The sequence below is a fragment of the Urocampus carinirostris genome, chromosome 3, assembly GCF_059441175.1.
Source record: "Urocampus carinirostris isolate Australia breed hairy pipefish chromosome 3, RoL_Ucar_1.0, whole genome shotgun sequence".
NCBI classification, from domain to species: Eukaryota; Metazoa; Chordata; class Actinopteri; order Syngnathiformes; family Syngnathidae; genus Urocampus; species Urocampus carinirostris.
The window spans coordinates 43,908,691-43,929,915 of NC_142351.1; the positions used below are offsets into that span (position 1 = coordinate 43,908,691).

General features: G+C 43.2%; 1 protein-coding gene across 1 annotated transcript in view; it reads left to right on the plus strand.

Moving 5' to 3' along the window:
- LOC148369794 (copine-9-like) overlaps positions 1-21,225 on the plus strand; it is a 163,387-nt gene that overhangs the window by 130,457 nt on the left and 11,705 nt on the right. The window contains exons 17-19 of the mRNA XM_088331991.1: positions 4,331-4,433; positions 5,417-5,474; positions 13,139-13,212. Coding sequence (XP_088188117.1) covers positions 4,331-4,433; positions 5,417-5,474; positions 13,139-13,212 — 235 coding nt within the window. The remainder of the gene's footprint in view (positions 1-4,330; positions 4,434-5,416; positions 5,475-13,138; positions 13,213-21,225) is intronic.

Consider the following 21,225-nt stretch of genomic DNA (forward strand, 5'->3'; position numbering starts at 1 on the left):
ACAAGACTTGAGTAACATTATTTTCGTATGAGGTAGTGTTGGCACGAGTTTTCAGTTTTTGTGCGGTGTCTGTTGAGCAGTGAACAAACATAGTGCAGACAGCATGTACGTGAGTACCATTTTACATACGTGTGAGGTATTTTTTTTTTTATTTTTTTTTTTTTGCAACAGTTTTCAGTTGTTTGTGCGGTGTCTGTTTAGGGTGGTAATGGCTGTGGGGAAGAAACTGTCTCGGAGTCTGTTCGTTTTTGCTTTGTGTGACCTGTAGCGCTTGCCGGAAGGCAGCAGGTCGAAGAGATGGTGGCCGGGGTGAGAGAAGTCCTTGACGATGTTTTCTGCTCTGCTGAGGTAGCGAGAGCAGGCAATGTCCTCCAGACTGGGCAGAGAGCAGCCGACGATTCTCTGGGCTGTTTTTATGATCCTCTGGAGCTTTTTCCTGTCTGCTGCTGTGCACCCCGCATACCACACCGTGATGCAGTATGTTAGGATGCTCTCCACTGTGGCTTTGTAGAAAGACACCTGCAGCTGCTGTTTTAGGTTATTTTTCCTGAGCAATCTCAGGAAGTGCAGTCGCTACTGGGCCTTCCCTACCACCGCTCTGGTGTTTGCAGACCAGGAGAGGTCGTCGGCGATGTGCACGCCCAGAAATTTGAACGAGTGGACTCTCTCTACGCAGTCTCCTTTTATGATGAGTGGTGCTGGATTCCTGCTATTCCTTCTGAAATCCAGAATCAGTTCTTTTGTTTTTGTTGTGTTCAATATGAGGTGGTTTTCCGAGCACCACGTTGAAAGTGACTCAACCTCATCCCTGTATGCCGCCTCGTCCCCTTCAGAGATGAGGCCGATCAAGGTGGTGTCGTCAGCAAACTTAATAATAGTGTTTGTGGGGTGGGTCGGTGAGCAGTCGGAGCTGTAGAGGGTGAAAAGCAGGGGGCTCAGTGCACAACCTTGGGGGGAGCCAGTGTTCAGTGTTAGGGTGGGAGAGACGTGGGTACCGAGTTTCACCGACTGTGGGCGGTTGGAGAGGAAGTCCATTATCCAGTGGCAGATGGAGGGAGAGAGTCCTAGGTGTGCAAGTTTCTCCACCAGGATCTCCGGGATAATGGTGTTGAAGGCTGAGCTGAAGTCCAGGAAGAGCATTCTGACGTAGCTCCCCCGGTGGTCCAGGTGTTTCAGCACGGTGTGAAGTGCTGTGTTTATGGCGTCGTCAGTGGAGCGGTTTGCCCTGTAGGCAAACTGGTGGGGGTCCAGTGTGAGTGGCAGGGAGTTTTTGATGTGCCGGGACACTAACCTCTCGAAGCACTTCATGACCACAGGCGTGAGAGCTACAGGCCTGTAGTCGTTGAGGCTTTCCACTGCTGACTTTTTGGGGACGGGAATGATGGTGGAGGTTTTGAGGCAAGGTGGGACGGTCGCCTGTGACAGGGACCGGTTGAAGATGGTGGTGAAGACCCCAGCCAGCGGATTGGAACAGTCCCTGAGTACCCTCCCTGGTACTCCATCCGGGCCAGTTGCCTTCCTGGGGTTTATGGTATTCAGCGCACGCCTGACTTCGTGCTCCTGAAATGTGAGGGAGTTGCTGCTGGTTGTTGATGGGTGTGATGTTGCTGTATGTGGCCTACCAGCTTCAAAGCGAGCGAAGAACTGATTAAGGTCCTCAGCTAGTGAAGCCTCAGCCTCAACAGTTGCCAGGTTGTGGCCTCTGAAGTTGGTGATGTGTTGGAGGCCCTGCCACATCCTCCTCGGGTCATTTCCAGCGAAGAGGTGCTCGATCCTCCTTGTGTAGGCTGATTTTGCTTCCTTGATGCCTCTCTTCAGGTCAGCCCTGGCCACCCCGTAAAGAGCCTTGTCTCCAGACCTGAAGGCGGTGTTGCGGTGTTTGAGGAGGGTGCGCACCTCGCTGGTCATCCAGGGTTTTTGATTTGGGTAGTTTTTGACTTTTTTATATACTGTGACTTCATCCGTGCAGTAACGGATGTAGGATAAAACAGTGTCAGTGAATTTCTGGAGGTCATGGTGTTCAAATACCTCCCAGCAAGTTTGATCAAAACAGTCCTGCAGCTTGGAGAGGGCTCCCTCAGGCCACGTTTGTATTGTCCTCGTTACAGGTTTTGTTTTCCTTCGGATGGGGGTGTATGAGGGGGTAAGGGATAGGCATATGTGATCCGAATTTACTAGGTGGGGGAGGGGGGAAGCTTTGTATGCGTTTTTGATGTTGCTGTAAACGCGGTCCAAAGTTTTTTCACCCCTTGTTGCACAGTTCACATGTTGATAGAATTTTGGAAGAACAGTCCTTAAACATGCATTATTAAAGTCGCCAGCGATAATGAAAGCTCCGTCGGGGTGTGCAAGCTGTTGAATGTTTATGGCAGCGAGTAGAAGGTTTAGCGCTGTGCTAGCGTTAGCATCCGGAGGAATGTAAACAGCTATCACAATGAGCACAGTTAGCTCTCGCGGTATATAGAATGGTCTACACGATACCGCGAGAAACTCTAGATCGGGCGAGCAGTGTGCATCAATAATTCTGCTGTTATTGCACCACGCATTATGTACGTAAATGCATAGTCCCCCACCTCTTTTTTTGCCGGAGTCTTCGTTGCGGTCGTATCGGTGTAGCGTGCGTCCTGTTAGCTGAACTGCAGCGTCGGGGATCCGCGGGTCAAGCCATGACTCCGTGATCACAAAAATGTTGCTATTCCGTACGAAGTTGTTAGTAGCTATCCGCAGCTCAAGCTCACTGATTTTGTGTACGATGGATCTGGCGTTGGTCAGGAAGATACTCGGAAGCGCTTGTCGGTGTGGTAGTCTTTTTAGCTTCTTCGCTAGGCCTCCCCGAGAACCTCGTTTTTGTTTACGTTCCCTCCGCCGTCTCCGTCGCTTGTTGGGCGGGCAGGTAACCCAGGGAGATCCCGGTGGTCTTCGTATGTCCTTTGGGATGTTGTTGTTGGTGTTGTAATCGTGAAATGAGTCGAAATCTAATCTTAGACCCAGGTTAATAAGTTCCTGGCGACTTAAGGTGATAGTTGCCGAACAGGTATTTATCAAAGAAAGGATGAGAGATAAAAGAACACTTAAAGTAAAAAGATTTACTGGAGAGCCACGTGAAGCCGCTGCGTATAAGGACCAGGAACAGTCGCCGGCGTCTGTTTCGCGGGCATACCATGGGTAAACAGTGGATTTAGCCAATTTTGCACATTTTCCACCACGTCTGCTTCACGGGCAGAAACTTCTGGCCGTGATTCAGCTGCGATACGCCCGTGAATGGTTCTGTGACCATGCCTTAAGGTAGAGATGAGATTAGGCCTTAAAAGTCCTGCCCGAGCCAAACCCGTCCCGCGGGTATTAAAGCCTGTCCCAGCAAGATCCCAACAAAAGACTTGATTCGAGGAACCAAGAAATCGGGCCCAAAATCCTTAACTTCCACCCTAGGTTGCTAAGCTGTCTTGAATGCACAGTCCTACCCAAGGTGATTTTATCAAAGGTTTGGGATCACAGAAACATTTTGGTGTTTTCCATAAAAAAGTCACTTTTTTATTAAATGAGTTGTCCAATGTTTATGTTTTAATTGCAAATATGAATCTATTATTTTTGTTGACAAGTCACTTGTGGCTTTTTCTTTGCCACTGCCTTAAAGACCAGCATCTCGAAGTCAAAACAAACCTCAATTGTTGTTGGTTTCCTTTCTTTGTGGAGGATCTACACGATGGATCTCTTCCCCCTCTCCTGCAGCATAGCCCTCATCAGCAAACTCAGCACCATGTTTGGTCGGGCCCAGATAAGTGGGTGCATGGCACAGGGGTGCAGTCAGCCAAAATCAACCTTCATTCCTTCAGAGTCCTCTCAAATAAACTATAAAAATTCTGGTTAGCTTTGGGCTCGGTCCCTCAAACTAAGTTAAGCGTTTAAGTTGAGCTTGGTCGGGCTTTTATACTCGCGCCCTTTTGTTTTTGTAGACCCAATCTTACCTCTACTTTTTGTTAGGTTTATTAAGTCCAACAAGGTTAACACAACTAGCTTATCGTTTCTGAAATGAATCTTTAATCACATGTATTTTCCTATTTTCCTCATGTTGAGGTTTTTTAGTTTTTCCTTGCCCTCGTGTAGGTTTTAGATCGGGGGATGGTGTCATAATAGTCTGTGGTTTGAAATAATCTGTGGTCTGTGCAGCCCTTTGAAACTCTTAGTGATTAATGGCTATACAAATAAACATGACTTGACATGTATTTAATATTGTTGAATACATTGGCGTTCTAGGTGATTTGAGTACAATATTTCTCCATAATATTATATTTTGTGCGTCTGTGGGTGTGTGTCTGTTTGTGTGTCCCAGCTGTGCTTCAGAGATAACAGATGGCTCGCAGTACTTTGTCTTGTTGATGATCACAGATGGAGTCATATCTGACATGGTCCAAACCAAAGAGGCCGTGGTCAATGTGAGTAAACATACATGTTAGCGCAAGCTTCCTTCCAACACATGTATTTGGCCTGAATGCAATTCCAACAGATGGATTGTACAGTAATGCCTCGTTTGTAACAGGGGTTGCATTCCAAAAGGTTTCCGCGATAGTCAACACGTGCAAAGGAGAAATCTTTATTCATCTACAGTTGTGGGCACGTTACATTAAAAAAGTAATTACCGTAATTACAGTTACTCACTCCTTCTTCCAAAAAGTTAATGAATGGATCACTCTATTGTAAAAGTAACTAGTTACCAGGGAAAGTAATCTTTTCCGTTAGATTAAAACTAAGTTCTCATATGACAAAGAATTTGAAACATTGTGTATTTAAGTCAGTCGAAATAGAGCAGAACAGACAGGTAGTAATTTTATAGAACCTTGTAATATGTATCGCACATCACCCTCAACAGATTTATCCCACACTTGAAGTGCAAACAAAATAAATAGTGAACAATATGAAACATGGAAATTGAAAAAGATTTGCACGTCCGTAATGTAGATTTATCAAGCTGCTTTATGTATGTGTACAGCTTGTACTGCAATGATATTGATGCACAGGCAGAAAAGAGGCAGGCAGACTTTTTAGCCAATCACAATGCAGAACACAATGCACAATGAAAATCTGCACACACAAAAATCGCAATACCACGACGGATTACAGTATTTAATATTTAACTTTATACAGCTTGACATGCCCAATGGCCAACATATTTTTGGGAGGCAATTTCTTTTTCTCTGGTCATATTGAAGTTTAAACATAGGATACAGACAGCACATTTCCTTCATTTTATTTGAACTCCAAATGATTTGGTATTGACAAATGTCGTGCGCCGTGCTTTTAGAGTGAAATAAAAAGCCATTTGGTGTTTGAATTTGTGCCTGCAAGTAAAGTTACCACAACACCAAAATTTATGCGTGTCTCTCAATACTCTGAAATCTTTTTGCTGTGTCCTGCTCAGGCAGCATCACTACCAATGTCTATCATCATTGTGGGTGTCGGGCCTGCTGAGTTTGATGGTGAGTACTGCAATTTTTGAGGTACAGCATATGATTTCAAAACATTCGATTACTGTGATTGATGTGATCATAACAGTATCTCATTTTGAAGGATTATCCTTTAGCCCAGTGTCTCTAAACCCGTTTGAGACATAGCACATTTTTTTCATAAAAAAATCTCAAATCATATTGTCGGATGAAAATACTTAGAAAATGATTTGCGGCCCCAGTTCCATGTTTTGTGTTTGTTTTAAAGTTTGAATAATCATGGTGTCCAAATTCATGTCATATATCGTTTGTGTTCACCATGTCTCAGAACGTTAATTTTGAATTTACCTATATTGTAAACCTCTTCCACTCTATTTTACGTTGTATGTGTTTTACAAATATTGGGAAAATTATACATAAAATTAGCAAATACCAGTGGACATCTCTTTATACCACATTCCAACCTTTTCGGTGTTTTTTGGAGGTTTTTTTTTTCTTGTAAAGTAATGCAAGAAACAATAATTAACATCATTGAAATCATGTGCAAGAAGATCGAAAAACAACAGCAAACAGATGATGAAGCTGCTGTATCTTAGTCAGAGCAGGAGGCTTCTCCTGCTACTGGTAACCATAGAAACTGTTTCATGTGGGGGAGCAAACCCTACCCAAAAAAATGGCCTGGAGAGGGATGGGCGCCACCAGGCTGTACTTGCCAAGACACACAACAGGAAGTGAGGCCCTGACAACCCAGGGGGTAAAGGGATCCGTGAACTACCTCATGAGCAGATCAAAATATAAAGATTTAAAACATAGTAATATTCTGCCACCCACTGATATAGACAAAAGTTGATGTAGGGTTCCCCCAGATCCTTGAAAAGTCTTAAACAGTATTGAATTCACTATTCTAAAAAAAGGCCTTAATTGACATTAAAATGTCTTGAATTGAAATTTCGAAAGTCTTTGAAATATGAACACAGTAATAAGTTTAATATCTGTTTGAACAGAAAAAATAAATAACATTTATCAATTGTCTTTTTTTAATAATTCATAAATTTATTCTAATGGCAACGTGGCTTACCACAATAACGGAATTATCAAAACGGTGATGTGGTTTCAGTCAGGCCTTTCAGAGCAGAAGCATATCTTAGGTCTACCCAAAATGCACATAGCAACTTTGGACAGAGACGTTTACCTTGGACCATTGGAAAGTGTAAATTTAATGAGAAATAGCTGTCCGACGCTATGCCAGGTAATGTGTACAAGGCATGATGTATTTTGTGCAAAAAATAATTGTGTTTTTTTGTTTAGTTTGTTTCAATTGTGTTTGGTTTTTTTATCGACTTGGTCTTAAATTTGATTTCAAAAGGCTTTTAAAAAGTCTTTAAAAGTCTTAAATTTAACTTGCCTCAAGCTGCAGGAAGCCTGTAAAGTTACTCGGTTAATTACTGGAAGAAAGCAAAGAAACTAAACAACGGCACGCCATTTTGCAAAGACGAAACTGGGCAATTTCTTGTAGCTCACTAAAAAAGGTCTCCACTATGTGCAGTAAGACCTTGTTTAGTTGTTGAAAAACTCAAACACTGTTTGGAAAAAACTGCTTGATCCTACATATCAACTCCATTCATGAATGCGAGAAAGTTTTTTTGCCTATAGTTTGTTAGTAGACTAAGTGGATAGTTATTTTCATTGACTGTAAATTAAAAAAAGACAATAAATCAGAGTTCGTACGGGTGCTTAAAATCCTTGAAAATGCTTGAAGTATAAAGTTGTGATTTCAAGGTTTGAAAAGTTTTTGAATCTTGGGTGAAGTGCTTGTAAATGGTCAAAATGTTTGCCATGTGTCTCAACACGTCTGCCTAAACATGATGCCGACATTGCTCTCTGGTGGCTTCACTTTGCCTCTTGATGAATGGCAGCAACTTTAGTTTGTATGGCATTGTCCTATGAAGCCTCATCGCCCTCTATGGGACAGGTGCATGTTACATCTACACAGGGCACTATGACATGTGTAATAATGCAGGGATTACATATCAAATTTGGACATTTATTATGGGCCATAAAAAATAAGGTAGTGTCCCAGTGGTAGATTATGATGGGAAGAACTATCTGCAACTGAAAGTATTTTCTGTCTTAGAAATATTTACACACGTATTGTTCAGATCTAAAAATGTATTTGCCATTTGCTCAAGATCTAAAACCATAAGATGTTTTGATGAAAGCACATACCAGATTAGTATTCACATATGTAAATCATGGATATATTTCTGGCTCTGCAAGATACATGATTCACACCAGATTTCTTGGTTATTGGTACTAGCGAATTTAGAAAATTGGCTTTAAAAGTCCTTAAAAAGTGCTTGAATGTATCCATGAAAATGGTTTACGAACCTTGATGAACATTTGATGATTCCAGCCCAGAGTGGTCTTTTCATCCATTTAACTGGGATTTGTTCCAGCTCTCAACAACACGAAGCAGGTCCTAATCAGTATTGAAAAAGGCTTGGCGGTACAGAAAAAAAAATTTTTTGGGGTGAAATTCCCCATCTGGAGAAAGGTTTCCAATAGTGGCGGGGGCTGAAGTAATTCGTAACGGTTGCAAAGATGTAATTGTCAGGAGACGTAAAAAACAGTCTACGTTACAGAGAAATTTAAGGAAGGTAGTCATTTTTTTCCAAGTAAGTTTACTTTCTGCACAGTTTGTTTTCTCGTATTATTTTAAGCCAATGCCAGTTTATTTGCGTGTAAACAAGGGTGCCATTAGATGATAAATATGTGCGGTATTTAAATCAGCTAGCAGCCTTGAGTTGTTGTTGTTTAATGTCATATGCTGCCAACAGCTCCTTAGTTGAGTGTACGCTCGAACGATTTGACACAATTTAAACCTCATCTGGGCTTTATTGTATTTGATTTTTATTCTGAGATCTATGGGTGATTTTGAAGGAAATAAATGTCACGTGCACAACCTATTTTCAACAAGAGTGTCCCAAAAAATTAACTTTAGTACTCATAAGGCATTCAATTCCAATGGTATGAGACTTTCCAGTTTTAGCAATTTTCCATGGTTGACCCGCGTTGTGTTTATTTGTCCAAAAACATAGTGATAAATGGTAGTCTGCAATCGCCATTTATTTCCATCACTTTTTACAATTGCCAAAGAAAACAGTAATCTTTCTTTCCTATTATAATTACTTATAAAACAATGATAAATACAAGTATCAGCAAATGGCACAATATAATTATAATATGTGTCAAAACTCAAAAATTTTAAGATATATACATGCATGAAAAGCTCTCACCTTTAGAAGAAATGCATAGTTTTAAAGTAAAAAGATAACCTACGTGAATTGTGTAGATCCGAGGAGATAATGTTTTGAGCTGGGGAGGGGGGTATTGTGAGATATCTCTGACTGAATTGGGCATTTGAGATGGTGCGTTTGAATTGAAATCAGTGTAGTTTGCATGGGCAAGAGTACTATATGTTTTCATGTGTTACTTCCCTTAGATTTTATCTCATTATCACACTAAATTTCTGACATTAAATGGGATGAATGGTAAGAATGAAGAAAACAAAGTTATCCTTAAAGATAAATAACGGCAAAAAAGTATGACGATTAAAAACAACTCTTTGGAGTATCTGATGATTCTTCAGACTTTGAAGGACATAAAATAAATACATTGTTAATTTTATGTTAGTGTTGTGCTCAAAGCTGTCAATAAATTATTTGAATTGTGGTCAAGTGTAGTCAACAACGTTTGTCACTTTGAATGCTTAATTTGAGCTGAGAAAAATTCAAACACATTGGTGTGCGCGTTATACCAAAATAAATACGGTATTTCCTCCACACCATTCTCACTTCTAACTGTATGTTTAACCTGGTTTATTATATGTCTACCTTGTTTTTCTTCAAAAATAGTAAAAAAAAAAACTTAAAATGAGAAAAACATTATTTGACGATGAACATGATTTCCATGCTCTGACTTTTTTATGTCTAAAATAAGGCAACATAAAATCATTAAATCAGTTAGATTGTGTGCAAAATGTAGCCTTACTTTGATTTTTTTATTATTTTTATTTGCAGTCTTCATCAAACCAAATACGTTATTAAACATAGTTCCATGTACTTCATAAGCAGGTCAAAATATTAAAAAAAATGATACAATACTTATTTGCTGCCACCTTCTGATATGGATCAATATGAGAGTTACTAGGTTGATTACTGGAAACAAGCGAAGAAACTGAACAATGGCAGGCTCTTTTGCAAAGGTCAAACTGGGAAATTCCTCGCGGAACACTCAACAAGGTCTCACAGCACACTAGTGCTAAACCTCATCTCATCACATCTCCTGCACCGCTTATCCTCAGTAGGGTCGCAAGGGTGCTGGAGCCCATCCCAGCAATCAACAGGCAGTGGGCAGGGGACACCCTGAACTGGTTGCCAGCCAATCGCAGGGCACACAGGGACAGACAACTCGCTCGCTCATTCACACCTAGGGACAATTTGGACCGGCCAATCCACCTGAAATGCATGTCTTTGGAATGTGGGAGGAAACCGGAGTGCCCGGAGGAAACCCACGCAAGCACGGGGAGAACATACAAACTCCACTCAGGAAGTCCGGTAGCTGGACTTGAACCCACACAGGAGGTTCCCAAGACCTTAGAACTGTGCCGCACACGCGCTAACCACTGTGCCGCCGTGCTGCCTAGTGCTAAACCTTTAAAGCTTTAACTGCAAAGTTAAGGTTTTATATATATATATATATATATATATAAATCAAAAATTAGATCAGCTCACTGGATTTGGGGATTGGGAGGTCGCTGGTTCGCTGGCTCGTCGAGTCATACCAAAGACATACAACAATGGTACCCTTTACCTCCCTGCTTAGCACTCAGCATTAAGGGTTTGGACACCTAATGACTGTATTAATTTCCCAGAAAGAGTCAAGAATGCAAGAATGTGAGTTTGTTCTAGACTCTAGCCACCTCCCACTAGGGGGGTATGGCTCTGGTTTATAAATAGATCAATAAAGTACATTAATCGAAATACTACCATTAAAAATGTACCATTGAGCAAAAATGTATTAAAAAGTATTCTAACAAATGTATCATTTCTCAATATTTTAATAACCCTTTTTTCACTCCACAGTGAACTATTAACTCATTTGAACATACAACTTTTTTTATACTGAGCATGTTTAAAGTCAATCAAGCTAAATCTCTGGATAAGGTTATTAACTCTTCGGTGATATGAATTATAAAATAAAAGAACTTTAATTTATTTACAATTCAACTCTTAACCAATGTAAACTGAAACGTGTAATTATCATTCAAATCAGTCCAAATTTGTATCTTCTTCCAGGTTTGACTTATTTTGTCCTTCGTATTGCACCTTCAGTGACGGCACCCCCCCATATTTGATCAATCACGTGCGTCTGTAAAAAAAAATAGATAGCGGCGGAGTGTTTTAATGGGAGTTGGTTCTTAATTAGTGGAAAGATGGCTCCTGACATTTATTTCAATATTTTGTGCGCCAACGACACATCACTAACTCGTGGGTCCAGGAATGTGCATTTATCACACATAAGATTAGGAGTTGACATTATCTGCTACGGGTACTCCGAAAAAAAAAACCTTAAGAAAGGCTCAGAAAAAAATTGAGTATATGGTTCAGTTCAATCCCGTTGAGTCTCCATAGTTTGTGTTCCTTTGTCAAATGAATTTAAATGTATTCGTACAGCACTTTTCAGCCAATGAATTTTCACTCAAAGTTGTGTATTAAAACATTCAATGTACAATAAAACAATAAAATCCCCTCCTTTGTCCCCACACATCGAAAGATCAATTTTTTTCCATCCATCTTCCTCCATTTATCTGGGGCCAGGAAGCAGGGGCAGCACCTCAGGGAAGCCCAGACTCCCCTATCCCCAGCCACTTCATCCAGCAAATCCAACGGGATCCTGAGGCGTTCCCGGGCTAGTTTAGTCTCTCCAGAATGCCCTGGGTCGTTCCCGGGGCATCCTGCCGGTGGGACATGCCCGGAACACCTCGGTAGGTGTCCAGGAGGCATCTGTACCAGATGCCCGAGCCACCTCACCTGGCTCCTCTCAATGCGGAGGAGCAGAGGTTCTACTCCGTTTCCCTGATGACCGAGCTTCTAACTTTATCTCTAAAGGAGAGGCAAGCCACTCTGCAGAGGAAACTAATTTCAGCCGCTTGTATATTGTTCTTTCTGTCATGACCTGCAGTTCATGACCACAGATTAGGGTAGAAACGTAGATAGACAGGTAAATCGAGAACTTTGCCTTTCGACTCAGCTCCCTCTTCACCACGACGGACCGGTACAGGGTCTGCATGACGGAAGACGTTGCACCGATCCATCTTTTTAGCTCACATTCCATTCTACCATCACCCATGAACAAGACTCCACCTGGGGCAAGATATCTTGCCTTTTCCGGCTGGTCTCTGACTTGGAGTTGTTGATTTTCATCCCGGCCACTTCACACTCGGTCCAGCAGGAGCTGAAGATCACGGCTTGAGGAGGCCAACAGCAGAGATGCGAAGGCATCCAAACCAAACCTCTTCCCCGCCGAGGCTGCACCTAAAAAATGTTGTCCATAAGTTATGAACAGAAGCGATGACAAATGGCAGACCTAGCAGAGTCCAACTCACAGTGAAAACAAATCCGACTTACAGTCGGCAATGCAAAACAAACTCTGGCACCGGCATACAGGAACCGCACAGCCCGTGTAAGATTGGGTGGTACTCCAATAGCACCTCCCACAGGGCTTCCTGAGGAACAAGGTCAAATGCCTTCTCTAAGTTTACAAAACACATGTAGACCGGATAAGCAAACTTCCATGGACCCTCAAGGACCCTAAAGAGTGTAGAGCTGGTCTACTGTTCCACGGCCTGAACGAAAACCACATTGCTCCTCTTTAATCCGAGATTGGACTATTTGATGGAATCTCCTCTCCAGTACCCCTGAATAGATCTTTGGAGGGAGGCTGAGAAGGGTGAATCTCCTGGAGTTTGAACACAAACTCCGGTCCCCTTTCTTGAAAAAGGGGAACTCCAGAGGTATTGTCCCTGAAGACCACACGATCTTGCAGAGGCGTGTCAACCATGACACATCCAGAGCCTTAAAGAACTCTGGGCAGATTTAGTCAACCCCTGGGGCATTGCTTATCAGCCCAAAAATAGACTACACAGACGCACTCTAACTTGGTGCCATTTTTTTTGCACTCATTTTCGGTTGCACTACACAATACAATACATGTAGTGCTCAAATAATACACACTGTCCCTTTGAGCAAAAAAAAACATTTTGAAATGTTTCCATTATGCTCTTTTTAGATGTGTCCTGGCTATAAATACGTAATGCATTAAGTATCTTATTGCGGTGGCCTTGAAGCTGAGGACTTCTAAACATCATTTCCCAACCGACTGCCATTTATAGTTAATAGTTTCTGCCTGTCACCTGCAGCTTCACATTTAAACACCCATGGTTCTCGATTTTCTGACTAGTGATTTTAAATTTCTCACCTTAGCTGAAGCCGTGACATCTTTTTTTTCATGTCGTGTAAAATGTTCTAACCCCTCCTTCAAGAACAATTGATATGCTGTTTCGTTTCAGTAATTGCAATCAGCAATTTCGTTTTCCCCCTCAGTGGCTCTTTCACTCTTTTGTCTGCTGCTTTTAGCGATGGAGGAGTTGGATGGAGACGAGGTGAGAGTATCCTCCAGGGGGCGTGCTGCTGAGAGAGACATTGTTCAGGTACTCATTATCATTCTTCTCAACTCGGTCAATTTTAACATTTTAAGACTGTCGAGAAAAAAAGGCTTCAATCAGCCTCTAAATTGGGTTGTTTCTTTGGCTTATTCTTCTAGGCTTGATCAGGCCTAATTAAATGTAACAATATTAAACAGTACAAATTCTATGGAAAAAAGATTTTGAGAGATTTTGCAAAGAATCTCAGAAACAGTTCAATTATACATATTCATCAAAGCTCTGATGGCCATTTGACAAGCATTCATCATTAGCATACCAATAAAACACATGTCTATTAAGTGTCTGTTGGAAGTATACTGTCACGAAGTCGAGCGGGAAGCAGGAAGTCGGAACTCATATGCGTAGACGATCTGTCACTTTAATTAGGAAATAAAAGTTGTCCAACACACAAACGGACCAAAGACAAAACAAAACAGGTTTAAAGGCAATCAAAATTACAAACTAGGTATTACTCGGATCAAACAGGCATGAACAGGTCTTCAACAAGGTAAAGCAATGGTCTGGCAACGGGCAGTCCCAAAAGGAGCGTTTAAGTACTCCACAAGCAATCAGTTCAATGCGTCTCAGGGGCGTGGTCAACTGGGCGCCATGACAACCGTGCAGGACATGACAGAACCCCCCCTTCAAGGGACAGCTCCTGAGGTCCCAAAAGAAAACAAATACCTCGCCCCCCAGAATGGGTCGACGTTCCCGATGAGGGCAACCCCACTCCCTCTTCCGAAAACGCAGGAACGGGGAGAGGCAGGAGTGGAAGGCAGACGGGTCGGGCTGGCGGTCGGCGGAGTCGGACTGGCGGTCAGCGGAGTTGGACTGGCGATCGGCGGAGTCGGACTGGCGATTGGCGGAGTCGGACTGGCGATCGGCGGAGTTGGACAGGCGATCGGCGGAGTCGGACAGGCAAGCAGGGGGGTCAGACAGGCAAGCAGGGGGTCAAACAGACAAGCGGAGGAGTCAGACAGGCAAGCGGAGGAGTCACACAGGCAAGCGGAGGAGTAAGACAGGCAAGCAGGGGAGTCAGACAGGCAAGCAGGGGAGTCAGACAGGCAAGCAGGGGAGTCAGACAGGCAAGCAAGGGAGTCAGACAGGTAAGCAGGGGGGTCAGACAGGAAAGCAGGAGAGTCAGACAGGCAAGCAGGAGAGTCGGACAGGAAAACAGGAGAGTCAGACAGGAAAGCAAGGGAGGCAGAGAGGCAAGCAGGGGGGTCAGACAAGCAAGCAGGGGTTGTTGTGGTAAATACACTTGCATTTGTAGAATAGATTTGCATACATGTAGAAATTTAGAAAGACTTGCTTACAGTTGTGGGAAAAGGTCGGGTAGACATCCTTGAAGATACTCTTGGCAGACATTAAGTTTCCTTGAAGATAGCGTGCAAGGGACGGGACGCTCTGTACTTGATACGTGATACAGGACCGCCTTTTGGGGTGTACTCAATCGAAGCCTAATCGTCACTACCAGCTTTAAATACATTGTCATGTTCCCAGCTCTCTGAGATCTTCATTGACGAATCAATAAAGTTGTATCTCCCTCCACGCGGCTGGCTCCTGTTTTCCTTATCCACATATGAGAAGACTTTTCTCTCGATTATCGAACCTGCAAATTTCTCCAACATTTAACGATTTTAAGACGTGTAGTTATGCTCCTAATAAAGCAAGGGCGAGTAAAACAAAGAAGACGACTGGAAACCGTCCATAATTTCAGTGTCCATCTTTTCGTTGGTTATAAATGGACAAATTCAAAAGAGGCGTAATACATAAAAAGATTGTTTCCTTAGTTTTTCTCATATTCAATAATAGATTACTAGTGGTATGAATGATTTCGAATCATCAAAAATTGAAAGAAGTTTGAAAATGACGACGTATTATCACAGGGAGGAAAATTCGAGACTAGAAATCATTAATAACGTAGCTGAAGCTATTTCAGTCACTGAATGAAATATTTCTTTTAAAAAGAAAAGAAAAAGAAAAACAAAGGGAACTAAGACAATTGCGTAAAAACGAAGATTGTTGCGCGGAATAAAGATTAAGATAGTAATATAAAATAAATACGATTCAACAAGATAATTCATAAGTGACAAGTAGGTATTGCTTTATATCGAATCAACAATAAGAGATTATGATTACAGAGGGATGAAAAGACAATTAGAAATTTTTGACATTGAGTTCGAGTTGGCAGTTTTTTAGGACAATTGATTCCACACTGAATTTTTTAGAATGAGTGTTACGTTCGACAAATGATTAATAAATGTGAAACAATAGCTGACTTACAATAGCTCTAGGGGCATTTCTCTATTACCGTATTACTGTCGTAGTATTTCTACGGTACTTTCATTCAGCGATTTTAATTTTCACTGTGTGACGTTTTGAGTGTCGAGCGACTTAAAATTCGACTCCCTCCCGCCGTCACTTATGAGTGCTGAGGCTCATTTTGTCTGTCAATTTGTCTCAAATTATTGATTCAAAACCTGATGCAAGCCAAGTCATTTTGTGAAAATGTCAAAAATTCCTACAACTGAAGATACTTACGTATTTACTTTTAGCACAGGCGCTGGGCAATGGAGTAAAAGTGCGCATGTCCTGTTTATAGTTCCTAACACTTACCCAATCAAAACGTTTGAGTTTCTTTGCTACAGCTTCTGGATAAAACGTTCGTTCTCGGTTAAGGTTTTTTCCTGCGAGTTTTTATTAGAAATGTCTTGATAGTGAACCTAAATCGTTTAATTAGCTTTCTTATAAAGTATTTTTAGCAATTTACACCCAAAACAGGGACTGCTGGTGTGACTACGTGACTGTAAACTGGAGTTACTGGAGTTTCCCATAACATAACATGAGCATCACCTAGAGGCAGTGAAAAATAGTGCTTATGTGGGCACTGTGACTCTCCTATTCATCCTGTTAAGCACTTTTATTTTGGTTGCACTCCACAGTGCAGAGACATCTTGGGGTCAATTTATACACACTGTCCCTTTAAAAGATTTCGAGTGCATGTTTCTTACGAAACCATATTCTAAGAATTATATTTTACACATTTTCGTCATATCTCACATTTTTTCTTTTTTCCTGTAATATTTTTAATTTTGGTACTTTCGAGCTTCCATACCTCAGGGCCAGTGAGCCCTTCATGAGGTAAAATGTACTTGTACTTTCCAAATCCTCAACCGTTTTGGCATGTTATACAGTAGTGTCACACTTAACCGGGCCGCTGTCTCTATGATGCGTCATGGTCCGCAACTGCAGCGTCGCTTTTCTGGATCTCCGGCCGCACTTCCGGGACCACAATTTCCATTCGCCGCTGCGATTTCTCGAGCTCTGCTCCTAGTAACAATCATATCAGACAATTTATTATCACACACAGCTTTGTCACCCACATCTTGTTTTCCTAATTTAACGTTACTGCCCTGTTGATCTTGCTTGGTCTCGTTGACGGTGGCAGCGTGAGCCGTGGTACAGTGGTTCAGATGGTACCATTTTGAGCTGCCCTCGACCTGGACTGCGGCCAGCGTTGCCCTCACGACGGTGTACGGTCCCTCACGCCTCGGATGGTTCCACTTTCGTTGAAACCTTGATGTAGACGAGATCCCCTGGGACGTCTTTTCAAATGGTTGTTCGACCTTGGACTCTTGTCTCTTCACCAGCCGGTAGATGACAGCCGTCAATTGTCTCATTCAGTCTCTCAGTTCAGTTTGTAGTTGCTCAAGTGGCGGCCCCTTATAGGGACCTCCCAGATGCGGTGCTGGTCTGCCTGCCTATTAGCATTTCATGCGGTGTTAAATGCGTGATCCAATGAGTTTGCATGCGATCACTCATCAGCGCTAACTGTAGCGCATCCCCTCAGTTGAGCCTAGTACTCACAAAGATCTTGTTTATCTTTGATTTTAATATTTCATTTACTCTTTTCCACCATCCCTTGACTTTGTTGATAAACCTCACCGAACCGTTGTTTAATGTGTAGTTTTTGTAAGATGCCCTTCACGACCTTTTGAACAAATGCCGCACCGTTATCTGAGCTTATTTCTGACGGTATGCCAAATCGCGGAATAACTTCTCTAATCAAAAACCTAATTACTGTTTCCGCACCTAGATCTTTTGATGGCACTGCTCCTATTATTCCTATTACTCCTTCTTATTATTATTCTCTCCGTCTACCGTGGCCTGTAAATACGGAGACCTACACCCTTATTTCTCCAGCTATTTCACACCCCCCCTTGCATAATATTTTTAAATTGTGCACTTGTATCTGATATAAAGTCAAAGGTATTCCCCTGTTACCTATTCTCCTTAATAATCCTCCTGATGCTCCTGCATCTGGAGACACATCACCGTTTTCCTGGAAAGCAGATTCAAAATACAATTTTAGCAGTATTTCTGTGTTAAAAATAAAATAATTCACAATCCAAACGTATCAATATTCCTCAGATTTGTAAACACTACGTCAATCAACAAGATTCTAGCGTGATTCAATGCAGACTCGTGTTGTTCGTTATCACCGCCCCGTCGACGGCCTTGGCCGTCTGGCTCAGTCCATTGTGACGTTCCACTCGTAATCCGCTGTAGGAATGCGCCCATGAGCTTTATCAGTGCCACACTGACCTTGGTGCCCAGTTGTCTACCTCTTTCTCCTCGAAACTGGCTGCAATCAGTTCAGATTGCCCCCTGCTCACTGTTTGAGGACAGCCTGGATGTGCTCCAGTGTCCCCACGACCCTGCTGTAGACAAGCGGCGCAGACAACGGATGAGTGAACGTCTTTGTTTGTTCTTTGCTTGTTTTTCTGTCCATCTTCAGCCTTTTTCAACAGTGCGTCTGACTTCTGAATCCTGTTAAATCGGTCATGTTTACAAACTCGGATGTTTAGTCTAGGTTAAATGACCATGAAGACATCACCTTAGCAATTAAATTCTTAAATTTTTCATGGTCTTCCTCAAGATCGAGTGATCTGCTCCTCATTGTCTTCTGAAAATGCTTGCCAAATTGTTTCCTCAATTTACCCAAACTATACTTATCACGTTTATCAGAACAAGATCTCACAAATCAAAAGGCCACACGCAAACGGAGCACTTGACGAATTAAGTAATCCCTCCACTTTTATTTATTTTCCATACAGTAAAGGAGCGAAAGACGGGGGAAAGACGGGGGTGCGGTGGGGGTGATCGGAGCGGGAATACACACGGTTGAGCTCAACTCACACAGGGAAAGACGGAGAGTGGTGGGGGTAAGCGGTGGGGGCGAGAATAACCCACAAAAAAAGCAAGACACTTTAATACACACGGTTGAGCTCAACTCACACAGGGAAAGACGGAGAGTGGTGGGGGTAAGCGGTGGGGGCGAGAATAACCCACAAAAAAGCAAGACACTTTAACGCACATACAAGACCGTAAAATGTAAAAGAATACACCTGTCAGCGCAAGCCTGACTCATGTCACACACACATTCTTCGTATCGCTTGTTCTAGGTAAGTGGGTTAGCGGTGGGGGCGAGGATAACCCACAAAAAAGCAAGAAGCAGTCACTCCATCATTCATCCATGCGTCCTTAACTCCTCTCCCAACGCCAAAAAAAAAAAAAAAAAAAAAAAACAGTTAAGTACAAATCACCCGCGCACTCTCACTCAGGCGGCCGGTGGAGAAACCGAACCGAACAGAACACACATCCACAGACAGAGAGACACACGCACAATTATCGCCAGCTGGCACACACACACCAACATTCCCGAATGAGACATCTCCCAGACTGAAAACATGTCAGCAATTCTCACACATTCTTTGTATCGCTTGTTTCTATGCGAATATATCTTAATAATACAACATCTGATTACTGCTCATTTTTCTAACGTCGGTATAACCTTTCAGATTGTAGAAAATGGCGAGGTTCCATGCACCACACTTTTTCTTAAGTGCAAGGTTACATGTCCGACTCCCAATCATCAATCGACTAGGGAAACACATAAAACATGCCCCGTATTAACCATATATAGATCGTCTACTCTCGAACTGTCACTTCAGCAAATGATGACGTCTTATCACAGCTTTACACAGATCTCAAGACAATCATAAATATACAAATACCGACGCCGCTGCACCTCTTATCCAGGTAAAATTAGCCTTTTCCCTTTTTCAAGCAGCCTATGTCCCACAATAAACAGGATTCTTTGAGCACCGAACTCCCGGGACAAAAAAATAAATCTCAACTCAGTTTACATATCTCATCCGTCCGAACTTGGGCCTGATTATAGACGGAAAATCCACGTGCACGCATTTTCATAATTTAGCTCCGACGTCACAGGCTCCCGTCCTCCCACGAATCTCGACAAGCAAATTGAAACAAGGAGAGAAAAAAAAACTGTCCTTACCTCAACCGCTCATTCGAGACAGCTCCACTGAGAAGTCTTTTCCCTTTTCTGTTTCTTTAAGTGCCAAATCCACGTTGGGCGCCATTTAAATGTTGGAGAAATTTGCAGGTTCGATAATCGAGAGAAAAGTCTTCTCATATGTGGATAAGGAAAACAGGAGCCAGCCGCGTGGAGGGAGATACAACTTTATTGATTCGTCAATGAAGATCTCAGAGAGCTGGGAACATGACAATGTATTTAAAGCTGGTAGTGACGATTAGGCTTCGATTGAGTACACCCCAAAAGGCGGTCCTGTATCACGTATCAAGTACAGAGCGTCCCGTCCCTTGCACGCTATCTTCAAGGAAACTTAATGTCTGCCAAGAGTATCTTCAAGGATGTCTACCCGACCTTTTCCCACAACTGTAAGCAAGTCTTTCTAAATTTCTACATGTATGCAAATCTATTCTACAAATGCAAGTGTATTTACCACAACAGGGTGTCAGACAAGCAAGCAGGAGAGTCAGACAGGCAAGCAGGAGAGTCAGACCGATAGATGTGCACAGAAGGTCAGCCAACAGGCGCCGCGGTGAGGTTGACAGGCGCGGCGTTGAGGCCGACAGGCGCCTCGGACAGCTCGGCGCCAAATCTTCCCGGGAACCCCATTCGAGGCACAGCATTGGCCACGACGGGCGGGGCCGTGGTTCGAGTGGGCAGGAAAGGTGACGTCGCAGCCAGAGAAGGAGCAGCGTAAGGCGGGGCTGTTGCCGATAGGAGCTCATTCAGCAGACGAGTCGGACCGGTGGGTAGAAGAATCGGACAGGCGGATGGTTGAATCAGGCAAGCAGGCGGGAACCACAGACATATCAAGCGTTGCAGGAGAGTCGAACGGGTGAGTCGAAGAGTCGGAAAGGCAGGCAGACGAGTCGGAGTGGGGAGCAGAAGAATCAGACGTGCGGACGGGTGAATCAGGCAGGCAGACAGGTCGACAAGCAGGCATGGCAGGCGGACATCGGGACAGGCGGATCTCGAGACTGGTGGGAAGGCAGGCGGATGGGCGGACGTCGAGACAGGCGGAAGGACGGACCTCGAGACTGGTGGGAAGGCAGGCGGACGGACGGACGTCGAGACAGGTGGAAGGACAGACCTCGAGACCGGTGGGAAGGCAGGCGTCGAGACAGGCGGAAGGACGGACCTCGAGACCGGTGGGAAGGCAGGCAGACGGACAGAACCTCGGACAGCTCGGCGCCAAGTCTTTCTGGAAACCCCACTCGAGGCACAGCAATTGCCACGACGGGTGGGCCGTGGTTCGAGTGGACAGGAAAGGTGACCTCACTAGGCGATTGCCAAACGGCGTCCTCCAGCTTTCCCCAAATGGTGTTGGGATTGTTCGCTGAGTTCACATCATATGGTCAGACCATTCTCTCAAGAAACGGACTGGGAAGCAGGAAGTCGGAACTCAAATGCGTAGACGATCCGTCACTTTAATTAGGAAATAAAAGTTGTCCAACACACAAACGGACCAAAGACATAACAAAACAGGTTTAAAGGCAATCAAAATGACCAACTAGGTATTACTCAGATCAAACAGGCGTGAACAGGTCTTCAACAAGGTAAAGCAATGGTCTGGCAACGGGCAGTCCCAAAAGGAGCATTTAAGTACTCCACAAGCAATC